The 21,206-nt window shown below is 50.2% G+C and overlaps 1 protein-coding gene across 1 annotated transcript in view; it reads left to right on the top strand.

Annotated features, from left to right (window-relative positions):
- The window catches only part of LOC140430266 (low choriolytic enzyme-like), a 183,240-nt gene that overhangs the window by 150,149 nt on the left and 11,885 nt on the right, over window positions 1–21,206 (top strand). The window contains exon 7 of the mRNA XM_072517691.1: window positions 1,693–1,820. Within this exon, the coding sequence (XP_072373792.1) occupies window positions 1,693–1,820 (128 nt within the window). The remainder of the gene's footprint in view (window positions 1–1,692; window positions 1,821–21,206) is intronic.

Here is a 21,206-nt window from a genome sequence, read left to right as displayed (position 1 = left end):
CCCTACCACCCGTTGGTGAGCTCCTACCTTGCGCCCCTTTACACACCCCGCTGGCTCCGCTACCCCCGGCCCTGCCTAGTTCCTCTGCCCCGACCCGGACCGAAGCTCCGACCGCTGTGCTCCCGGATGTGCCCTCAACCGGGACGTCCGTGCCCGCCGCACCACCGCCCGAACTGAGGAGATCGAGGAGGACGATCCGGCCGCCGAGACGGATGGACCTATGATGGCACTTCACCCCACCGGACTCCTTTTTAAACAGGGGGTGAATGTGATGAACGGGTACTGCCTTATCATCATGTAAGGTGATGTCCCCTTTAAGACCAGGCTTGGAACCCTGGGGACTCCGCCTCTGGCTCCGCCCATCTGGGAGCCATACATAAAGGCCTGCCTCATGGTCTGTATAGCAGTCAGCTCTCGTCCAAATCTGTAGCATAGTTATTAGCCTAATAAAGCCTTCTTTACTGTTTAATCTCTAAGCATCATTATTGAGGGTACCTCAAGGAGGCTGAAGGGAGAGTTGAGGGGGGTTGGAGGGAGAGGGAGATGAAGGGTGTGTTGGGGGGTCACATGGAGAGTTAGGGAGAATGGATGCTCGCATGGGACGGAGAGGTCTCAGGGTGGGGTGGGGAATTGTGGTGCGTTGGTGTCTACTCACTCGTGCTGCCCGGTGTAGGTCGTTGGAATTTGTTCGGCACTGGAGGTCATTCCTCCTGATCACACTCTCGGAGCTTACAGCCGCCGCCTCCTCAGCCCAAGGCAGCATTGGCTGCCTAGTGGCTGATGCTCTGGGACCCTTGGGGACACAGGACATCTCTCCTGTCCACTGCGTCTAGGAGCCTCCCACGTCTGCATCACCGACTCCTGGGGCCGGTCTCCTGGGCACCATCGGTGCGAGCTGGCTAGGGTTGATTGAGCAAGCGCTGCTTAGGTGCTGCTTGACCTTGTTAGTGGGGGGGGGGGGGGGGGGGGGGGGGCTCTAGCAGGCGCGGTGCCGACATTTGCGGCGGAAGTCAGTGGGGCCTTGTTACGTGGACCAATTAACATTGAATAGCGTTGCCGGCCTCACTGGGCCGAGCGCCGGGGAGCTCGCGGCAGTTCCCACTCGATTTTAATTTTAAATTTTAATTTAAAGATATTGTAAGGTATTAAGCCATCTAGTTGTCAGATCACATAACTGCTAATAGGTGGGTTCCAGTGCTTTCCTCCACTATCCTTCCCTTAAAGATCATTGTGATGCAAACAATTTTGTGTGAATAATTCATTCCTGACATCAATCCAGAACTTGCCTTCTGTCCCCATGGTCCTGTATTCTACGGTCTATTTAATTTGAAATAATTCCCCAGTTAATAACACTGCAGAAAAGATACCTCTACCCACCTATCTACAATTGGCTATGATCAATGAAAATTATTCAGTTTCTTTGTATCGTCCCCATAATACCCTTTTTTTGGTAGGTCCCCATACCTATTCTACAAGTAAAAAAGAAACCTTAAGTACACCCAGAATTACAATAAGGAGCAATGTCTATTAGTTTGATTGAGGTTGATTTAACTAGAGTTTTTATTTGTGTTTTGCACGGCTTTACCAAGCTGAATGTCAAATTGTCTGTTGCAAATGGAAATACAAAATTGGATCGTTGTGTTAAAACTGAAAACTGAGCAGTAGTTTAAATATTTATATATTTTGTTGCAGGTTTGCTTTTTCTAAAGATAGCCAAAGTGCTACCATTGTGCCCAAACCAAATCCATACGTAAATATTGGACAACGATTTGGGATGTCTAGCCTTGATGCTTTGAAGGTTAACAAGTTGTACAATTGCCGTAAGTGTAAAACATGTACTAATGTTTGAGTGAATTTCACTGAACACACCAACTTGGAACTTTGTGCCCAAAATTAAAATAAATTGGTTCCTGAGCAAATAACAAATTTAAAAGCTACAGCATGTAGGAACTGGTGAATGTTAATGATTTGTTAATTGTATTGTTAAGGTTATGGAGGTTCAAATGGAGGATATAAATTGATAAAATACCTTGAGCACGCAATATAAAGAGAGATCTCTCTCGGCCCCACAATTTAAGCCGCCACTTGGAGGTACCTTTTGTGCCTTTCGTTTGGCATGGAGGGTTTTCCTGTACGGACTGCTGCATCACACCCTTCATTTCCACACCAACATCAACCATCTGGACACGCCATGGCATTCTGTCCTGCCCTCTGGAGATGGTGGGTGTCACTAGTGGACGGCCCTCTACGTGAGAGCCGTTCCTTTGCTGTGGAGGATATTACATTCAGCAGTCATGTGCAATTGTAACTTGAGATGGTTCACGGACTCCCAGGCTACCTGTTTTTTCTGCAGCCTTGACGAATCTGTGTTCCACATTTATATTGGCTATCGGAGGTTGTAACCCCTTTCTGATTATTTAAAGAGGCTGCTCCTATAATTTTGTTTTTACATTAGGCCCATTGTTCTCTGTTCCAGAAACTAAAAGAGTTGACGTCTGGACTGAACCAATGGAGTTCTACGACGGCAAAATTGGCGCCGCTCCCAGACCAATTCATGGACCGTTAATGGACTAGCACCAGTGCCACATGGAATATGACCAATTCCACTGAACAGCAGTGTCTGATTTGCTGGTGTCGGATTCATACTTGAAAGGCAAACAAGCTGCAGCCGCATATCAGCACTCCACTCCCCCCACACACAATCCCAGCCACCAAGATGGCAGCAAGGAGAGCGGCACCGCCGATCACCAACACAGAACTTGAGACACTGCTAGACGCCGTGGAGGACAGGCAGGTCACCCTGTACGTCACCTGGCATGGGAAGGCGGTTGCCACCCGCCGCTATGCACCCGGGGCTGGGCGCAGGTGGGGGAGGTTGTGATGCCGTGGGCAACACCGCCAGGATCGGCCAGCAGTGCCATAAAAAACTGCACAACCTCCTCAGGGTTAGTAGGCACCACTGCCCTGGCATGAGCCCCCAACCCACACAACCCGTAAACCACCCCCAACTGGAGGGCGACCAAACCCCCACCCTGCACAACCAGCCAGCACCCATACCGGCCGCCATGGCCGGGTGCCCTGGCCACGAAAGTCACCAGCCACCAAACCCCTGTGCTGCATGCATCCGACTGTCTACCACTGCGCGTTTTCTGGTTCCCCGGTCCCCAGAAGAAGTCGGCGCACAACCACCGTGAGAGGGAGAAAACAGGAGGGGGATCTCTGGAACTGCGGCCCCTCGCTGCAGCTGAGCTGATCGGTGAGGCTGGAGAGAGGGTGGTCACTGAGGCAAAGGTTGGCATCAGTCGAGCAAGTGAAACCCCACTGAGTTGTGGTTCCCTATGGCACATGTGTCACCACACCCATACCCACCACCACGCCTCCACCCTGCCCACACCCACACCACCCATACCCACCACCCTCCACCCTGCCCACACTCACACCACCCATTCCCACCACCACGCCTCCACCCTGCCCACACCCACACCACCCATACACCCTCCATCACCATCTCCCCCCACACTACCCCCCCACCATCACCAACCCCACACCCCTATACCCCCCCCCCCCCCCACACAATGCCCCCTCCACCACAACCCACTACCCAACCTGTTAATCCAATTATGTGACTTGCCTTGCGTCTTGCAGGATCACCTAGCGATGAGGCGAGCCCTTATGCTGCCCCTGTTCCCGAGCCCAACCACAACTCCAATCCCAGGAGGAGAGCAGCGAGGAGGACTAGTTCACTGACAGGAGACCTCGACCCGCAGCCCGAGACACTCTGGAGCACCAGTCCGGGGATGACATTGACTTCGCGAGACCACTGTCTCCAACACCCTCCATCATCCCAGAGACTCGCACCTCGGTTGGACATCTTAGTGAAGAGGATCCTGGGACACTACCTAGTGTGCACCACACACATGTCACAGTACAGCAGGTGGAGGTAGGAACTCCTCGAGAGGGTGGACCATTGGAGGGCAGGTCGACCCCAGGGGTTAGTTGCTGTTCGGTTGGGTTTCAAGCTTCTGGATAGGGCGGTCCCATCGATAGTGGAAATTCAGTCACAGAGCCAGGAGGTGTTGGCAACCATAATAATAATAATCTTTTATTGTCACAAGTATGAAGTTACTGTGAAAAGCCCCTACTCGCCACATTCCGGCACCTGTTCGGGTAAGCCGGTACAGGAATTGAAATCCCGCGCTGCTGGCCTTGTTCTGCATTACAAACCAGCTTCCCAGCCCACTGAGCTAAACATCCAGCACCTGGAGGTGCAGTTGGAGGAGTCGAACTACCTGCAGGAGCAGGAGGCGCTGCCGACCATGCGTGTCATCAGACCAAACACCGCATGTGTGGCATCCGCGTGAAAGCCTTGGGGATGAAGGTTTTGGCCATGGGACAAAGGCTTGGGGCACTCTTGTGCAGGCAGTGGCCAAGGCCCAGGACAGGTCTGTCCTCTGACAGGCAGCCATTGCCAGGGCCACGTGGACATTGCAGCGGCGCTCCAGAGTGTGGCCCAGCAACAGCGGGTCAGCTGAGGGTGTCAGCGGCATTGCCCGGGCACTGGCCGACGTGGCACAGACCGAGAGGGATCACCCAGGTGGAAGTTGAAAAGTGCTACCGTGGACAAGAGTCAGATGATGTCGAACGATGTGAGCACCAGAGCACATCCCAGATTGAGTTGCCATCATCCTCCATCCAATGGGCCAAACCCATTGTTACTGCCATCCCAGACCCCAATTGCAAGGGAGGAAGGTTGCACAGAGAGGGTGCTCAAGGGAGCGGGTGGCCGGTCGGAAGGGGTATGGTGTGGGGTGGGATGGGATGTTCGTGTTGCTGGCCAGGCCCCCTAGTCGGTGAACCTGAAGGCAATTAGAGTGTCCCTTGCGCAAATGGTCTCCCATGCCTCTCCAGGGCATCGTGCCCTGCCCATCCTCCCCCTCCCCCCATGTTCTCCTCATCGGACAAGGACTTTCATTCATCCCCTCCTCCAGCACGTCGCCCCTCTGCTGCGTGTTGTTGAGGAGGATGCAGCAGGCCACCATGATGTGGGAAACTCTCCTAGAGTTACACTGGAGGGCCCCTCCAGAGCGGTCCAGCCACCTGTTATGTTCTTGTACAGAGAGAATTAATGAGTTGACGTACTATTTATGATGAAATGGATCTTCATGTCACCAGACTCGCTTCCTTGAACAGATAATCTGTCTCCCAGGAACGTTATTTCCTTTACACCAAACTGACACGTGGCCTTATTGAGCCATAGCCCATTTCTGATATTCTGTAATACCCTAATAAGCCTGTCATTGTGTTCCCCTTGGGTAGAACCCAAATTATGATGTCATCGACGTATACTGGAACACTCTGAATGCTGTCAATAATATGTTCCACTGCTCTGTGGAATATATCTGGCGCTGAGATTATGTCAAAGGGCACATGAAGAAAGCAACATCTGCCAAACCGAGTATTGAATGTACAGTACTTGGTACTTTCTTTATCAAGCTTGAGCTGCCAAAATCCTTGCGAAGCATCAAGTTTGCTGAAATATTTTGCACCAGACATCTCACTAGTGGGCCGGGATTCTCTAAAAATGCGGCTAAGTGTTGACTCTGGCGTAAACACTGGAGTGTTTCACGCCGGTGTCAACGGGCCTCTTGGCCCAGTGATTCTGTAGCCCACTGAGGGCCAGCACAGCGCTGGGGTGCTCCGCGCTGCTCCAGCTGCTGTACGTGCAGCAGGCGCCCGCATGGCGGAGCCACATAGCGGGCCGAGGCGGAAAAAGGTAGGCACCCCCCAGGTTGCGAGCGCCCGCCGATCGGAGGCCTGGCCGTCGTGGAGGCCCCCCCCAGAGACTGATGCCCCCCGCCCTCAACCAGGACGGGCACTGCAGCCGCGACGCCGAGCTCCCGCTGGGTGGAACCATACGTGAACCACGCCAGCGGGAACCCAGCCGGTCGACCACGGTCTCTTTCAATGGCCCCCAACCGCCGCCGCGTCGACCGCGCGCGTTAGCGACTGGCACCGATTCTCCGGTCGCCAGAGAATCGCGTCCCAGCGTCGGACCCGAGGCCCCATTCTCCGCCCCCGTGCCGAGCGCCATTTCGGCACGGAGGCTTGGAGAATCCCAGCCGTGATCTCCTCTCTTTTAGGTGTCGGATAGTGTTCCCTTTTTATATTTGCATTTAAATCTTTGAGACCATACATATTCGAAGATCATTGTTTCTTTTTATTACCCATGCCATTGAATTGACCCAATATGTCTGTTGTTCAATCTTTTTTATAACACCTAGATGTGTCATCCTGTCTAATTCTGCCTATACATGGTCATGGAATGTTGCTGGACGGTAGCTAGCCCGCAGGCAATTGAGATGCAGAGCACATTCGTATATGAACAAGAGAGAACACTGCTTCTCAGTGTATGTATCACCAGTTGAGCATCATTTTTTAATTGAATCTTGTTAGTGAAAGGTAAAACACCAAAACCCTGGAATATTTCTGGAAAGACCTGCACAATGGACTCCACTGATCCACTGTGTGTGCTCAATGCACAGTCAGTGCTATATTCTCTTCTCACCAGCTCCCGTGCTTCACACGCTTCATTGCCTAATAATAATTCACGCCCTTCAGCAACTATCGAAATTTTAATTTGTGCAGTTAATTTTTTACTTGTACGTCCAATTCACTCATTCCCGATGTGTCAATTTATAGTCCTTCAACAAGACTGGTTTATTCAATATTCTCGGTTTTAATTGCATAGTCTTGATATCACTGATGCTTATGAGGTTTGCTCTTGCTCTTGTATCTAACTTCACAGTGATAAGCGATCGATTTATCAAAAAAGTCCATTTGTCCTTTGTGACTATTCCAGTATCACTTTCTGTTCTTTTAGGCAACATTTTATTCCTTTTGGCTGTGTTTGCCCTGTCTTCATCTGTGACTACATCAACAAAAAATGTGTTTTCCAAATTAATGTCATCAATTGTATTAATTGACTTCCCTGCATTAACTTTTTTGCTTGTGAAACATTGTTTGTGCAAATTTTACCATAAGCTGGACATTGCCTTGGTAGGTGTCTGTTTCCACATCTTTTGAATATAATGTCTGCTTCCGACCATTTAAAATGGCTGCCACTGCTAAGACCACGTTTTATTTTTGAGTGTGCATTGAATGTGCTGATACGTTGCGCAGCTAGTTCACTAGCGTGGCAAATCTTAATCGGGACTTCTAACTGAAGCTCATTCTCCCGTAAGAGATGTTCATGCACCTCATCATCATTTACTCCAAAGACAATTTGATTCCGAATCAATGAGGATTTTAAAGTCGCAAAGTTACATGTTTGTGCTTTTAACTTGAGATCGGTAAGAATGCTATCAAAGGACTCCCCCACCTTCTGCGTGTACTTTCTAAATTTATATCGCTCTAAAGTTTCATTCTTTTTCGGCGGCGTGACAGCATCAAAGCTTTTACTGTCATCCTCTTGGTCATATACGAATGTGCTCTACATCTCAATTGCCTGCGGGCCAGCTACCGTTAGCAACAACACAGTCTTTCTTTCATCTGGCTGTGCCTGCAATCCTAGAGCAGCTACATACAGTGTAAACTGTTGTTTAAATACGCGCCAATTGCCATCAACATTACCAGTTACTAGATAAAAGCAAATTACTGCAGATGCTGGAATCTGGAATTTAGTTACTAGAAGTTGTTCTGGAGTTTTTAAACTATCCACCTTTTTCTTGCAATGGTGTTGCGTTTTCAGAGAATTTTTTTTCGACGAGATTGCTATTACCGTTGATGTCCACGTTTTCCTTGCAGCACCGTTTCACCAAATTTGAAATTGTCTTCACACTCCTGATCTTTTAGTTTCTGACTACACCTGGTACCATGTTATGTTCTTGTACAGAGACAATTACTGAGTCGGCGTACTGAACATCATCTAGCACAAGACTAGTTAATTTTATTCTAGTATAACAAACTGTGGGTAGGAAACTAATGCAATAAAACTGGAACTAACACAAACCCGGCTGACCACGATGGTTTCTCCCAAAGATCCCCCCTGCCCTGACATTTCACCCCCTCCTCCCCTTTGTTTTCATTCCATTTCACCTTTTATTTATTTCTTGTCTGTACTACAGCCCCATCCCCACACCCACACCTGGCCATTCCACCGGCACCCTTCACACCACACCCCTGGCCTCGTCGGTGCCTGGCACCGTGGAGGTCTTTTGCCTGTGGCACTGTCTCTACTGCCAGGTATACCATTGGCTGGCACTACCCATATCAGCGGTACGCTCCGAGGCCCCCTGTTAGAGGGAAGAAAAACCTCAAAGTCTGTTCTCGACCGCGTGGTGTTGATAACACTTTGTTTAATTTGGAAAAACTGTGTGTACACAGGAGAGATAGATTCTGCAACTATCCTGTAACTCGCAAAAGTCAGCTCTGCCTATCCTCAGAATTACATGCATATATATTTAAAGTTCTTCGGAGTCACAAGCAGGTATTGACATCACTGAATCATTCGGAACAATACAAAGTGATCAGTATGCATATTTTTCTGGTCCCCGTAATGGGAAAACGATTAAAGAATACAATGTTTCCTTACAATCTCATGGGTTTGCGCTTAACATATTTAACTTCTAGAAGAGGTGTGAATGTGTTGGACAATGGATCCCTTAGACTTACTGGGCCCTCCTGTGTTTCCCTTTTCATATTCAAATGCTCTGTGAGATGATTAAATCATTTCCAATGTGGGTGACGTTAACCCCTTGCTTGCTGGTTTTCCCTTGGTATATGTTTAACCCCTTGCCTGCTGGTTTGCCCCTGACCTGTGCTATTACAATACTTTGAGACATTTATTATACCAATCCTGACACATATAGCAATTTCTTCCGCTAAAACTCTCCCCTGATGACTCTTGGTAATATATATAATCCCAAAAAGCCATATAAACACTCCCATCTCTCTGTGTGCTTCCTTTGGTTGAAAACATATTTTATAGCCATCTTGTGGATTTATCATGCCTGCTCGCCTATGGGTGACTTCCTACCATTTTACTTATTTGTTGAAGACACCGACCGCACCTGATCCCATCGGGTCACCAGCCCTCCGGTTCCACGTAACGTGTCCCAAACAACATGGCTGTAAATTCCAGCCGCTCCTTTCTCTTCCCCTCCCCCATCTCAGACGAATGCCATTGGGATGTACTGAGGGGCAATTGGCCTTTCCCGTGCCTTTCTTTGCTTGCAGCACATAACTGTTGCCCATATCAGTACAGCACATGTCCCCAGGGTTATCCCTAACATCACTGTCTCCCATACGCCTGCTCAACGACCCCCTCCGAATATGTCCCACCAGTGGTGTGCCCCTGAGAGTCCCATCTTGATGGCTGTCTGGAGCGCTAAGTTCACCTGAATTCTCCCCTTGTTTAATATGGTATCCCAAATATACCACCTCTCCCCGCCCTAACTGCGCCTTCCTGCGGTTGATCTAAAGGCCAACTCACTGTATGGTTGTTTAGGTCCGGGTGTGGGCGATGATGTGGTCTTGCTCCTCTACTGAAGCTATTAGGATGTTGTCTACATACTGGAGTATGGTATTTTGTGTCCCGCTAAGATTCACTTGGGCAACCACCTCGGCCATGTGCCTATGAAAAATGGCCGGACGATTGTGAAAGCCTTGGGGTAATCTAGTCCACGAATACTGTTTTTCCCCTACGGTAAAAGTTGATTTGTCCTGAAGCTTACCCCACTGGAATAGACCAGAACCCGTTGGCTATATCTAAGATTGAGAACACATTCATTTTTGGGCGAAGGTTATTCCAAATAGTGGTCAGATTTGTCACAATGGGGTATTCCCTTACCGCGTGCTTGTTTAAGCTGGTGTAATCTACCGTCAGTCGGTACGAGCCGTCTGGCTTCCTCACTGATGTGTTGGGTGCTCTGGATCTGTGGAAAACATACAGGTCACCAACACTTAAAATAGTGCAACACTATTTTATTAAGTTAGAAACTGTTGAACATACTTTCACTGTGGGTTAACACGATGTTAGATTAAACTAAAGACCTATGCCTGTCCGAACCAGTCTATGCACTCAGCACATGGTGAGGATCTGTGCTGTAAGCTGTAAGCTCTGTCCTTGTAGGAGGCTGCATCCCGAATGAACGGGAACTCTGATGCCCTCTGTCTATATAGTGAGTGTGCTCTAACTGGTGATTGGCTGCGGTGTTGTGTATGTTGATTGGTCTTGCTGTGTGTCCATCAGCGTGTGTGTATCTGCACCACGATATACTGGTGTATATTATGACATCCCCCTTTTATAAAAGAATGTATGTGTGTGGCAATAAATAATGTATGGTGAGAATGTTCCTCACTACGTGTGGGGTGCGAAGACATATTTACAGGATTACGTACATGAGAACTAAGCTATTTACATGGGAAGGTGCCTGGTGCAGAGAAGCAGTATGTAACAAGAATAATGAGATCAACACTATATACAAACCAGGGAAACGATCAAACAAAGCAACAAAACAATTCAGAGAGTCTATAAGTCTGCAAAGTTCATAAATTAAGTCTCTGAGGTGGGCGACGAATTCTGGTTGACCGCCTCAAGGGTGGGTCGAGAGCCGCCGGTTCAGGAGCGGGCTGGACTGCGTCAGAGTCAGGGGGATGCAGAGTGACAGGGAGCTCTGCATAGTCCGTGGCAGGGTCAGCAGGAGGGCGAGGCGACAGTGGAGGATCACGTGGAGAGCGTGGAACGAGATGAAGGGCGCGTCGATTGCGGCGCAGAATAGAGCCATCCGGTAGACGAACCAGGAACGAGTGGGGGGGCCACCTGCCGAAAGACAACAGCGGTTGTAGACCAGCCCCCATCTGGAAGATGGACACGGACGTTGTAATCTGGAGCCAGAGCAGGGAGATCAGCTGCACGGGAGTCATAAGCCGCCTTGTGCTGTGCACGAGACAGCTGCATCCGGCGAAGGACCGGAACGTGGTCGAGGTCTGGGACATGGATGGACGGCACCGTCGTCCTCAGGGTACGACCCATAAGTAACTGGGCTGGCGACAGGCCAGTGGACAGCGGGGTGGAGCGATAGGCCAGCAAGGCAAGGTAGAAATCGGACCCAGCATCGGCAGCCTTGCATAGGAGTCGTTTGACTATATGTACTCCCTTCTCCGCTTTGCTGTTGGATTGGGGGTACAGGGGACTGGATGTCACATGGGCAAAATTGTACCGCCTGGCAAAGTTGGACCATTCCTGGCTGGCGAAGCAGGGGCCATTGTCCGACATAACCGTGAGCGGGATGCCGTGTCGAGCAAATGTTTCTTTACATGCACGAATGACTACAGACGGGGTGATGTTGTGCAACCGTATCACCTCCGGGTAATTCAAATAGCCCACGATCAGGACATAGTCTCTACCCAGCGTGTGGAACAGATCGATGCCCACCTTGGTCCATGGTGACGTGACCAACTCATGGGGCTGCAGTGTCTCACGTGGTTGGGCCGGCTGGAAGCACTGACAAGTGGGGCAGTTGAGCACTGTGTTGGCTATGTCCTCATTAATGCCGAGCCAGTACACTTCCTCTCGGGCCCGTCGGCGGCACTTTTCCATGCCAAGGTAGCCCTTGTGTAGTTATTCCAGGACAAGTTGGCGCATGCTATGCGGAATGACAATGCAGTCCAGTTTTAGAGGAACCCCGTCTACTACCGCCAGATCATCTCTGACATTATAGAACTGAGGGCATTGGCCCTTGAGCCACCCGTCCGTTAGGTGGCGCACGACACGCTGTAGCAAGGGGTCAGCCGCCGTCTCGCGACGAATTTGGACGAGGCATTCATCCGTGGCAGGTAGATTGGAGGCCGCGAATGCCACATAGGTGTCAACCTGGCAGACAAATCCCGCTGGGTCACATGGAGTGTTGACTGCCCTGGAGAGAGCGTCAGCAGTGATGAGGTCTTTGTCTGGGGTGTATACCAGCTGGAAGTCGTATCGCCGGAGCTTGAGAAGAATACGCTGGAGGCGAGTCATCATATCGTTCAAGTCTTTCTGTATTAGATTGACCAGCGGGCGATGGTCGGTCTCAACAGTGAATTGAGGAAGTCCGGAGACATAATCGTGAAACTTAACCACACCGGTCAGAAGGCCCAGGCACTCCTTTTCTATCTGCACGTAGCGCTGTTCCGTGGGAGTCATCGCATGTAACGCATATGCAACAGGGGCCCATGATGAGGCCTCATCACGTTGGAGGAGCACTGCCCCAATGCCGGATTGACTGGCATCGGTCGAAATTTTGGTCTCCTTTGCTGGATCAAAGAAAGCTAAGACAGGGGCCGTGGTCAGTTTTGCTTTGAGTTCTCACCATTCGCGCTAGTGGGCAGGGAGCCATTGGAAGTCTGTTATCTTCCTTACCAGGTTCCTGAGAGCCGTGGTATGAGGCGAGGTTAGGGATAAATTTCCCTAAAAAATTGACCATGCCCAGAAATCGGAGGACCGCTTTCTTGTCCCTTGGTGTTTTCATAGTTGTGATGGCAGCTACCTTGTCCGCATCTGGCTGCACACCCAATTGGGAGATGTGGTCCCTGAGGAACTGGAGTTCCGTCTGACCAAAAGAGCATTTGGCCCTGTTGAAGCGGAGGCCATGCTCATGTATACGTCTGAATACGCACTGTAGGTGACTAACATGCTCCTGCGGGGTGGTGGACCAAATGATTATGTCATTGACATAGACGCGAACACCTTCAATGCCTTCCATCATTTGTTCCATAATCCTATGGAACACTTCTGATGCAGATATGATCCCGAACGGCATCCTGTTGTAACAATATCTGCCAAAGGGGGTATTAAATGTGCCAAGTTTCCTGCTGGATTTATCGAGCTGGATTTGCCAGAATCCATTTGATGCGTCAAGTTTGGCGAAGAGCTTGGCGCGAGCCATCTCACATATGAGCTCTTCGTGCTTGGGAATTGGATAATGCTCTCTCATGATATTGCGAATTAGATCCTTGGGATCAATGCAAATTCTCAATTCGCCGGAAGGCTTTTTTACACATACCATGGAACTGACCCAGTCAGTCGCTTCCGTGACTTTGGAAATCACTCTTTGGTTCTGGAGGTCCTGCAGCTGCTGCTTGAGGCGGTCCTTAAGGGGTGATGGGACGTGCACCACAGGCGTGGCATTTGGTTTTAATAAAATCTTGTAGGTGTACCGGAGCGTGCCCAAGCCCTCGAAGACTTTGTGGTACTGGTTGATAATGGCGTCGAGCTGCGCCCTGAAGTCGGTGTCCTGAAAGGCAGATGCGTCAGCAGAAGAGAGAGAGTGAACTCTCTGAACTGGGTTCAACAGCTTGCATGCCTGCACGCCAAGTAGGGAGGCTTTCGAGGAGCCCATGATTTCAAAGGGAAGGATGGCTTTGCGTGACTTGTGCGTCACTTCGAGCTGACACGAGCCGCTGGCAGCAATGGCATTGCAATTATAATCTAATAGCTGGCAGGCTGATGGCTGGTTTGACACAAAGGCTTTGGAGGTCAGACCGCGCAATGAGATTGGCGGAGGCACCAGTGTCCAGGCGGAATTGTATTTGGGACCGATTGACCGTAAGGGTGGCACACCACTCATCGTCTGGATCAATGCTGTATACCGATAGAGGCTGGATTCTTTGCTTCGGGGACACCCTGTTTTTTGTAACGATACCGATTCGAAAAGGTGCCTTCGGGTCCTCAGTGTCAATATCGGGTAGTAGGTCCGCATCGGATTCAGTGACATTGGGTTGAATGGCCCGGACATTCCTGCGAGGCTGGCCGGAGCGATACGAATTGGCAGGCCGAGCTGATCTGCATAAAACAGCATAGTGGCCAAGTTTGCCTAATCTCAGGCATTGTCGGGATTTGGCAGGGCATTGCCGCTTTAAGTGGGCGGAGCCACAGTTGCCGCACGTTGTAGTGTCAGTACGTTCGCTGCGCCACCGCGCATGCGCGGTGCGGCCGTACGTGGTGCGCACCTGCGCTGTCTGTTCGTCGACGTCGCCGTCCCCTCATTCAGTGCGCACAAGCGCGGGTGTCCACGAAAAGCGCGCAAAATGGCCACCCTCATCCAGGCTGAGGCCCTGGAGTTGCTCGATTGCTTGGACCTGTTCTGCCTCGTGGGGACCTTGCCGTGCCGTTTCAGCCACTTGGATGTGGGAATACCGACTAGTGGTGTGTTCGTGTAGCACGCTGGTCTCGATGGCGGTCGCTAGGGTGAGCTGCTTTACCTTGAGGAGCTGCGGGCGTAGAGGGTCCAACTGAACACCAAAAACGATCTGGTCGCGTATCATGGAGTGGGAGGTGGGCCCGTAATTACAGGACTGCGCAAGGATGCGGAGGTGGGTGAGAAAGGACTGGAAAGGTTCATCCTTACCCTGCAAACGCTGTTGGAATACATAGCGCTCAAAACTTTCATTCACCTCTATGTTGCAGTGAGTGTCAAACTTGAGGAGGACCGTCTTGAATTTTGATTTATCTTCACCATCAGCAAAGGTGAGAGAATTGAAAATGTGGATGGCATGTTCCCCGGCCGTGGATAGGAAGAGACCGATCTTCCTGGTGTCTGAGGCAGCCTCCCGGTCTGTGGCTTCCAGATAGAGCTGGAAGCGTTGTTTGAAAATCTTCCAGTTGGCCCCCAGGTTACCTGTGATGCGGAGCGGCGGCGGCGGGCAGACGCTGTCCATTTTGCAGGATGACTGTATGCTGGTGGAAGGCAGAACACTTGCAGGTAGGTCTAAGAAGTTCTAATATCCTTCAACTCCTGGTATCATGATGTGTTGGGTGCTCTGGACCCGTGGAACACATACAGGTCACCAACACTTCAAATAGTGCAACACTATTTTATTAAGTTAGAAACTGTTAAACATACTTTCACTGTGGGTTAATACGATGTTAGATTAAACTAAAGACCTATGGCTGTCCGAAACAGTCTATGCACTCAGCACATGGTGAGGATCTGTGCTGTAAGCTGTAAGCTCTGTCCTTGTAGGAGGCTGCATCCCGAATGAGCGGGAACTCTGATGCCCCCTGTCTTTATAGTGAATGTGCTCTAACTGGTAATTGGTTGCGGTGTTGTGTGTGTTGATTGGTCTTGCTGTGTGTCCATCAGTATCTGCACCATGATATACTGGTGTATATTATGACACTCACCGGCCAAATTGGGGAGTTAGTGGATGAGTGGGTCTCTTTTACTATCCCCTGAGCTTCTAATTCTTGTACTATCTCCCTTACTGCCTCGGTCGCTTCCCGTTTTATGGGATACTGTTTATGTGGTGAGTGTGGGTCTCCGGTGATTGTGACTGGAGTCACCTCCGGGTTCCCACAATCTTGCTTGTTCCTGGCCCATACTGCTGGATATGCCTGTGCTATTATTCCCTACATCCCCTGCTGCCCCCAGTCAGTGGTGACTGAAGCCATGCTGTGGATGCGATGCCAGGCCTTTCTTCCCCACCGACCTACATTGTATGGCCCTTTCCACTCAATGGCCTGTGTTTTAGTGTTTATTACTGCTCCCAATCGCTCTTGCCAGTCTATTCCTAATATTGTCCCCTCAGCAATCTTGCATACCCAGATTTGGATTCTAACCGTGAAATCCATGATTTCTAAAAGGGTGGGTTCGCTTAGTGTGGCTACACGGACCCCATCCCCCACCCCCCTGATCTGGGTTGTGTGACCGGTTATGGGTAAATATCGGTGATGGATATTGCGACTCGGGTATCTATTTACATTGTGCACGGCTGGCCCCCTAACAGCGCATCAACAAATATCCAGGAGTCCCTTCCTTTAACAATGAGGGCTGAAACGTGTCATTGCTTTCGGACACTGACCATCTTCGCTAAATCTTAGCTGAAACCTGTATTACCGATCCTGGGGCACCCGACTCCCCACTGCCGTTTAGGGCTGTGGGACCCTGACCTTCCTTGCCCCCTCCCTTTGCCCAACAATTTTCATGCTCGTGTCCTGGTCTCCTGCAATTCAGACACCTCAGGAGTCCCTGTTTGGGTTCTTTCTTGCTTTTACACTCCCTTGCGAAATGCCCTTCTTTCCCGCAGGTGTAGCACTGCCTTCCTCCTTCTAATTTTCCTGCGGAGATAACCTTGGACCCCTTTCCTATGTTAGCCTCTGCCTTCATAGCCATGCTAAAACCTGATTAAGGTCGTTCCCTACCGGAAGTCCCATATCGACGATCCTAGTTAGGTGCGGACCCATTCCATCCGTCAACATTTTTACAAAGGTTTTGTCATCTCTACTGGGGGCTACTGTCCCTGAATGATGCTTAAATGCCTCAAATTTCTTCTCTGCATAATTCTCGACCCTTTCCTTTGGTCCCTGTTTATGTAAGGTGATCAATGTCCAATTTGGGCTACCTCTCCCTAGGGCAGTTCGCACTGCCATTCCAAAAGTTGCAAAACAGGCATCATTGTTTCCCCCACCCCTCTGCGTGACCCACGTGCGATCCCAATGTGGTTGTGGCATGATTGTCCATACCGGTGTGGGAATCTTTGCCTTTAACAATAAATGGATATCATCATTGGTTAACCCATGAGCCTCCCGTAATTCGTCCAGTTTATCCCATAAAGGGTCATTATCATCCTATCGTTTTAGTGAGGGGCAGTTCGTTCAAGATCATTTGTTTTTCCCCAGCTGTGAAGGGCGTTTGAATATGCTGCTCAGTGGTTTGCCCCTCCACCGTTTTCCTCACTACATGCATTGGGGCTCCAGGCAACGTTTCATCCTTTTCCTCAGAAGGAGGGGGGTATGCATAATCCCCGTGCATTCCCTCCTCGGCACTGTCCCAGTCATCCCCGGAGTCACTCTCCTCCATGACATGTGGTGCGGTCGGGGTCACAGTCCCCACAAATCTGCCCTGCGGTTTTCTCCTGTATCCTTCCTGCGCGCATCTTACAGCTGCTACTCTCGCCTCCTGCAATTCTTTGCTCCCTATGCTCCTTAAAATTGCAGTTGCAATTATTACCCCTTTCTCATGCTTATTCTTGGTTTGGCCTGCCCACCAGGTCTTTTGCTCAGCCGCGGGTGCGTCTGGGTTGTATCCTTTCTCCCTCATCTTTGTAATTAATTTACTATTGTGGGTTACAATCATCTGCACGATCGATCCCTCCAGCCCCCATCTATCTTGCTCTACCTTTCTCTAGTTGCCTGTCTTATCTGACCCGGCCATCTCTACCGTTCACTCTCACACACACACACACACAAATCACTCCTGCGGGTTTCCTCCTCGTGGCTCTACCCTCTCGCAGTTACTCCTGCGACTACTCCTTTCTCACACGAGGTGAGATCCTTCTAACTAGTGGGCAGCACGGTAGCATTGTGGATAGCACAATTGCTTCACAGCTCCAGGGTCCCAGGTTCGATTCCGGCTTAGGTCACTGTCTGTGCGGAGTCTGCACATCCTCCCCGTGTGTGCGTGGGTTTCCTTCGGGTGCTCCGGTTTCCTCCCACAGTCCAAAGATGTGCAGGTTGGGTGGATTGGCTATGATAAATTGCCCTTAGTGTCCAAAATTGCCCTTAGTGTTGGGTGGGGTTACTGGGTTATGGGGATAGGGTGGAGGTGTTGACCTTGGGTAGGATGCTCTTTCCAAGAGCCGGTGCAGACTCGATGGGCCGAATTGCCTCCTTCTGCACTGTAAATTCTATGATAAAACTCTTTCTCCCATGGTATTTCGTCCTACGGGTTTTTACTTTTGACCAGGCACTTCAATCTCCAAAGCAAGTTCCTTCACAAGTTTTCCTTACCTTAACTACCCGATCCCACACCCCAATTTCCCCCAACGATTTTTACTTCACCTCACGCGGTCACTTTTCCTCCGTTTTGTTCTTCACGTTCGCAACTTACGGCCGGCCAACGACTAACGTGGAATCGCTCCCTAACTATGGGTGGTACATTAAAAGACACTCACCCGATTTGGAGCCACATGGTCGTCGGTCGTCCTGTGTTGATCTCCTGCCCTGACTACGTCAACTGTTGGAGGGAAGAAGAACCTCAAAGTCTGTTCTCGACCGCATGGTGTTGGTAAAACATTGTTTAATTCGGAAAAACTGTGTGCACACAGGAGAGATAGATTCTGCGACTATCCTGTAGCTCGCAAAAGTCAGCTCTGCCTATCCTCAGAATTACATGCATATATATTTAAAGTTCTTCGGAGTCACTAGCAGGTATTGACGTCACTGAATCATTTGGAACAATACAAAGTGATCAGTATGCATATTTTTCTGGTCCCCGTAATGGGAAAACAATTAAAGAATACAATGTTTCCTTACAATCTCATGGGTATGTGCTTAACATATTTAACTTCTGGAAGAGGTGTTAATGTGTTAGACAATAGGTCCCTTAGACTTACTAGGGTCTCCTGTGTTTCCCTTTTCATATTCAAATGCTCTGTGAGATGATTAAATCATTTCCACTGTGGGTGACGTTAACCCCTTGCTTGCTGGTTTTCCCTTAGTATATGTTTAACCCTTTTCCTGCTGGTTTGCCCTTGACCTGTGCTATTACAATACTTTGAGACATCTTTATTATACCGATCCTGACACAAATAGCAATTTCTTCCGCTAACACACCCTATCGGGCCCCGTCCTGCAGGTGCTACTGTGGCCGCTGCCCTTGGTTGGACCGCATGCTGCCCCAGCAGTGGGTGATGCCCATTTGAGGGGGAGGGGTTGGTTGATTGGGGGTGTGGTTGGGGGGGCAGGGGGTTTTTGGGGTGGGGGCACCCATACGGTCAGTGGCACTCAGTATGACCAGGGGACACGGTGGCCGGTCAGTGGGGTGCGCAGCAAGGTGGCTTCCTTGCAGACCGTGGCAATGACGGCCTGTGCCTAGACACCCTGTACCTGTGAGGGGGGGAATGAGGACCCCACAACCCATCCCCGTCACCCCCCGCTGCCCCCATGGTGCTAATGGAGGCCCCCAGCCAGCCCAAACAGTGGACCAGTAGCCCACGGCCGTGCCTCTGCATGTCCTGTCTCCTCTTTCTCCCTTATCAACCTTGGTGCCTGTTTCCCGATTTTTAAAAGACAAGTGAACCATGCTGTCAGGAATTCGCCCCCGGAGGAGGTGGAATCACGGAGGCCCCAGAGAAAACCAGGTCAGGCCAACTAATGATATGCAAACTGCGTTTACTGTACGTGCAGAGAAGAACGCATTGACGTCGCTGTCAAAGAACAATACAGTACAGGAACAGGCCCTTTGGCCCCCAAGCCTGTACCGGTCATGATACCAACCTTGGCCAAATCCCTCAGCACTTCGTTGTGCCATATCCCTCTATAGCCATCCTATCCATGTATTTGTCAAGAAAAGAGGCAGCGGAACATGGCATTCTGGCATCCGCTCAGCATCCGCCACAATTTTGGCTTCATGACTGATTCTCTGCCCAATCGCGATTCCAGCATTGACCGACAGATAATTCCGCCCCTGATCTTTGGTCACCCGATGCGGGGAGTGAGATGAAGGAAGGAGGACCACCTTGTAAGCCTGCTCCTGAACTCAACCAAGGTAGTCATTAACAGATCCAGGCAGTGGGTGGTCAAAGAGGTCACCTGGCTTGACTGTCCACCCTACTTCCTTTTTTCAAATTAATTTACGGGATGTGGTCATCGCTGGTTAACCCAGCGTTTATTGCCCTTCAGAAGGTGGTGGTGAGTTGCCTCATTGAACCGCTGCAGTCCTTCAGGTGTAGGTACACCCACTGTGCTGTTGGGAGGGACGTTCCAGGATTTTGTCCCAGTGACAGCGAAGGAACGGCAATATGTTTCCAAGTCAGGGTGGTGAATGACTTGGAGGGGAACCACCAGGTGGTGGAGTTCCCAGGTATCTGGTGCTTTTGTCATTCTAGATGGCAATGGTCATGGGTTTGGAAGGTGCTGTTGGAGGAACTTTGTTGAGTTATTGCAGTACATCTTGTACATGGTACACATATGGCTGCCACTGTTTGTCGCTGGTGGAGGGTTTGAATGTTTGTGGAAGGAGGAGCAATCAAGCGGGCTGCTTTGTCCTGGATGGTGTAGAGCTTCTTGAGTGTTGTTGGAGCTGCACTCATCCAGGCAAGTGGAGAGTATTCCATTACAATCCTGACTTGTGCCTTGTAGATGGTGGACAGGCTTTGGGAGGTCAGGAGGTGAGTTACATGCCGTAAGGTTCCTAGCCTTTGACCTGCCCTGGTAGCCACAGTATTAATGTGGCCAGACCAGTTCAGTTTCTGATCAATGGTAACCCCCAGGATGTTGAATGTGGGGGGATTCAGCGATGGTAATGCCATACAATGTCAAGGGTGGTGGTTTGATCCTCTCTTGTAGGAGATGGCCATTGCCTGACACTTGTGTGGTGCGAGTGTAACTTGCTTTTCCACATCTATGTTCACGCCAGATGCCCCTGGAGAGGGAGTACACATTGTTTGCCGATGTATATGAGGCCTTCCGTGACGTTTTGTGTTTGTCATGTGCCCATCAGGATCTGTCATCCCTTTATTTTTTTATTTTATTGATTTATAGTTTTGTCCAAAAGAGAAATTTACCAAAACCTCCCTTGGGAACCTCCGCCCCGCAATTTCAGCTACTTCGCAGAAATATACTCCTTACCCTTTCATTCAGGCAAATGGGTGTCCTTTATGGATTGCTGCTGCACACCCTTCATTTTCCCAGAGGAATCCATGTTTCATATATACATAGATTGTGGGAGGTTGCAACCACTTTTTGATTATTTGAAGGTGCTGCTCCTCAAATTCAGCTGCTCTTCAGTCCATGCTTATGATCTTTGGCCACACGGTACAGAGGGGCTAGGGAAAGGTGGACGACCTACTTGCTCCTGGGTCGAGCCAAGCTGACCATTAATATGTCCAGACAGTTGAAGGTAGGTGATCGTCTGGCCCAATTGTCTGTTCCTCTTCCATGACTATCTTTATGCCTGGGTATCCATGGAGAGGAAGATCCTCTCCATCCTCAGCGGCTGTCTCCTGATCCGCTGCTGCACGCTCTGCTGCTGTAGCTTCCTCTTCCTCAAGCAGCTCCAGCTTGTACAGCCACAGTGCACCCCTCAGGGCTGCGGTGACTAGCAGGAAGGCCACCATTGTTGGTTCAATTCCAATAACTATTGTCTGCAGGAGGTGAAAGACCGACATGTTAGCATGGTGCATATCCCCGTGCCCAACCAAGACTGATGGGCTATATGGTGGCTCGGCTG

The sequence above is a fragment of the Scyliorhinus torazame genome, chromosome 10, assembly GCF_047496885.1.
Source record: "Scyliorhinus torazame isolate Kashiwa2021f chromosome 10, sScyTor2.1, whole genome shotgun sequence".
Classification (NCBI taxonomy): Eukaryota; Metazoa; Chordata; class Chondrichthyes; order Carcharhiniformes; family Scyliorhinidae; genus Scyliorhinus; species Scyliorhinus torazame.
The sequence above is the reverse complement of the archived record's forward strand: the minus strand, read 5'-3'. Positions and strand labels throughout refer to the sequence as shown.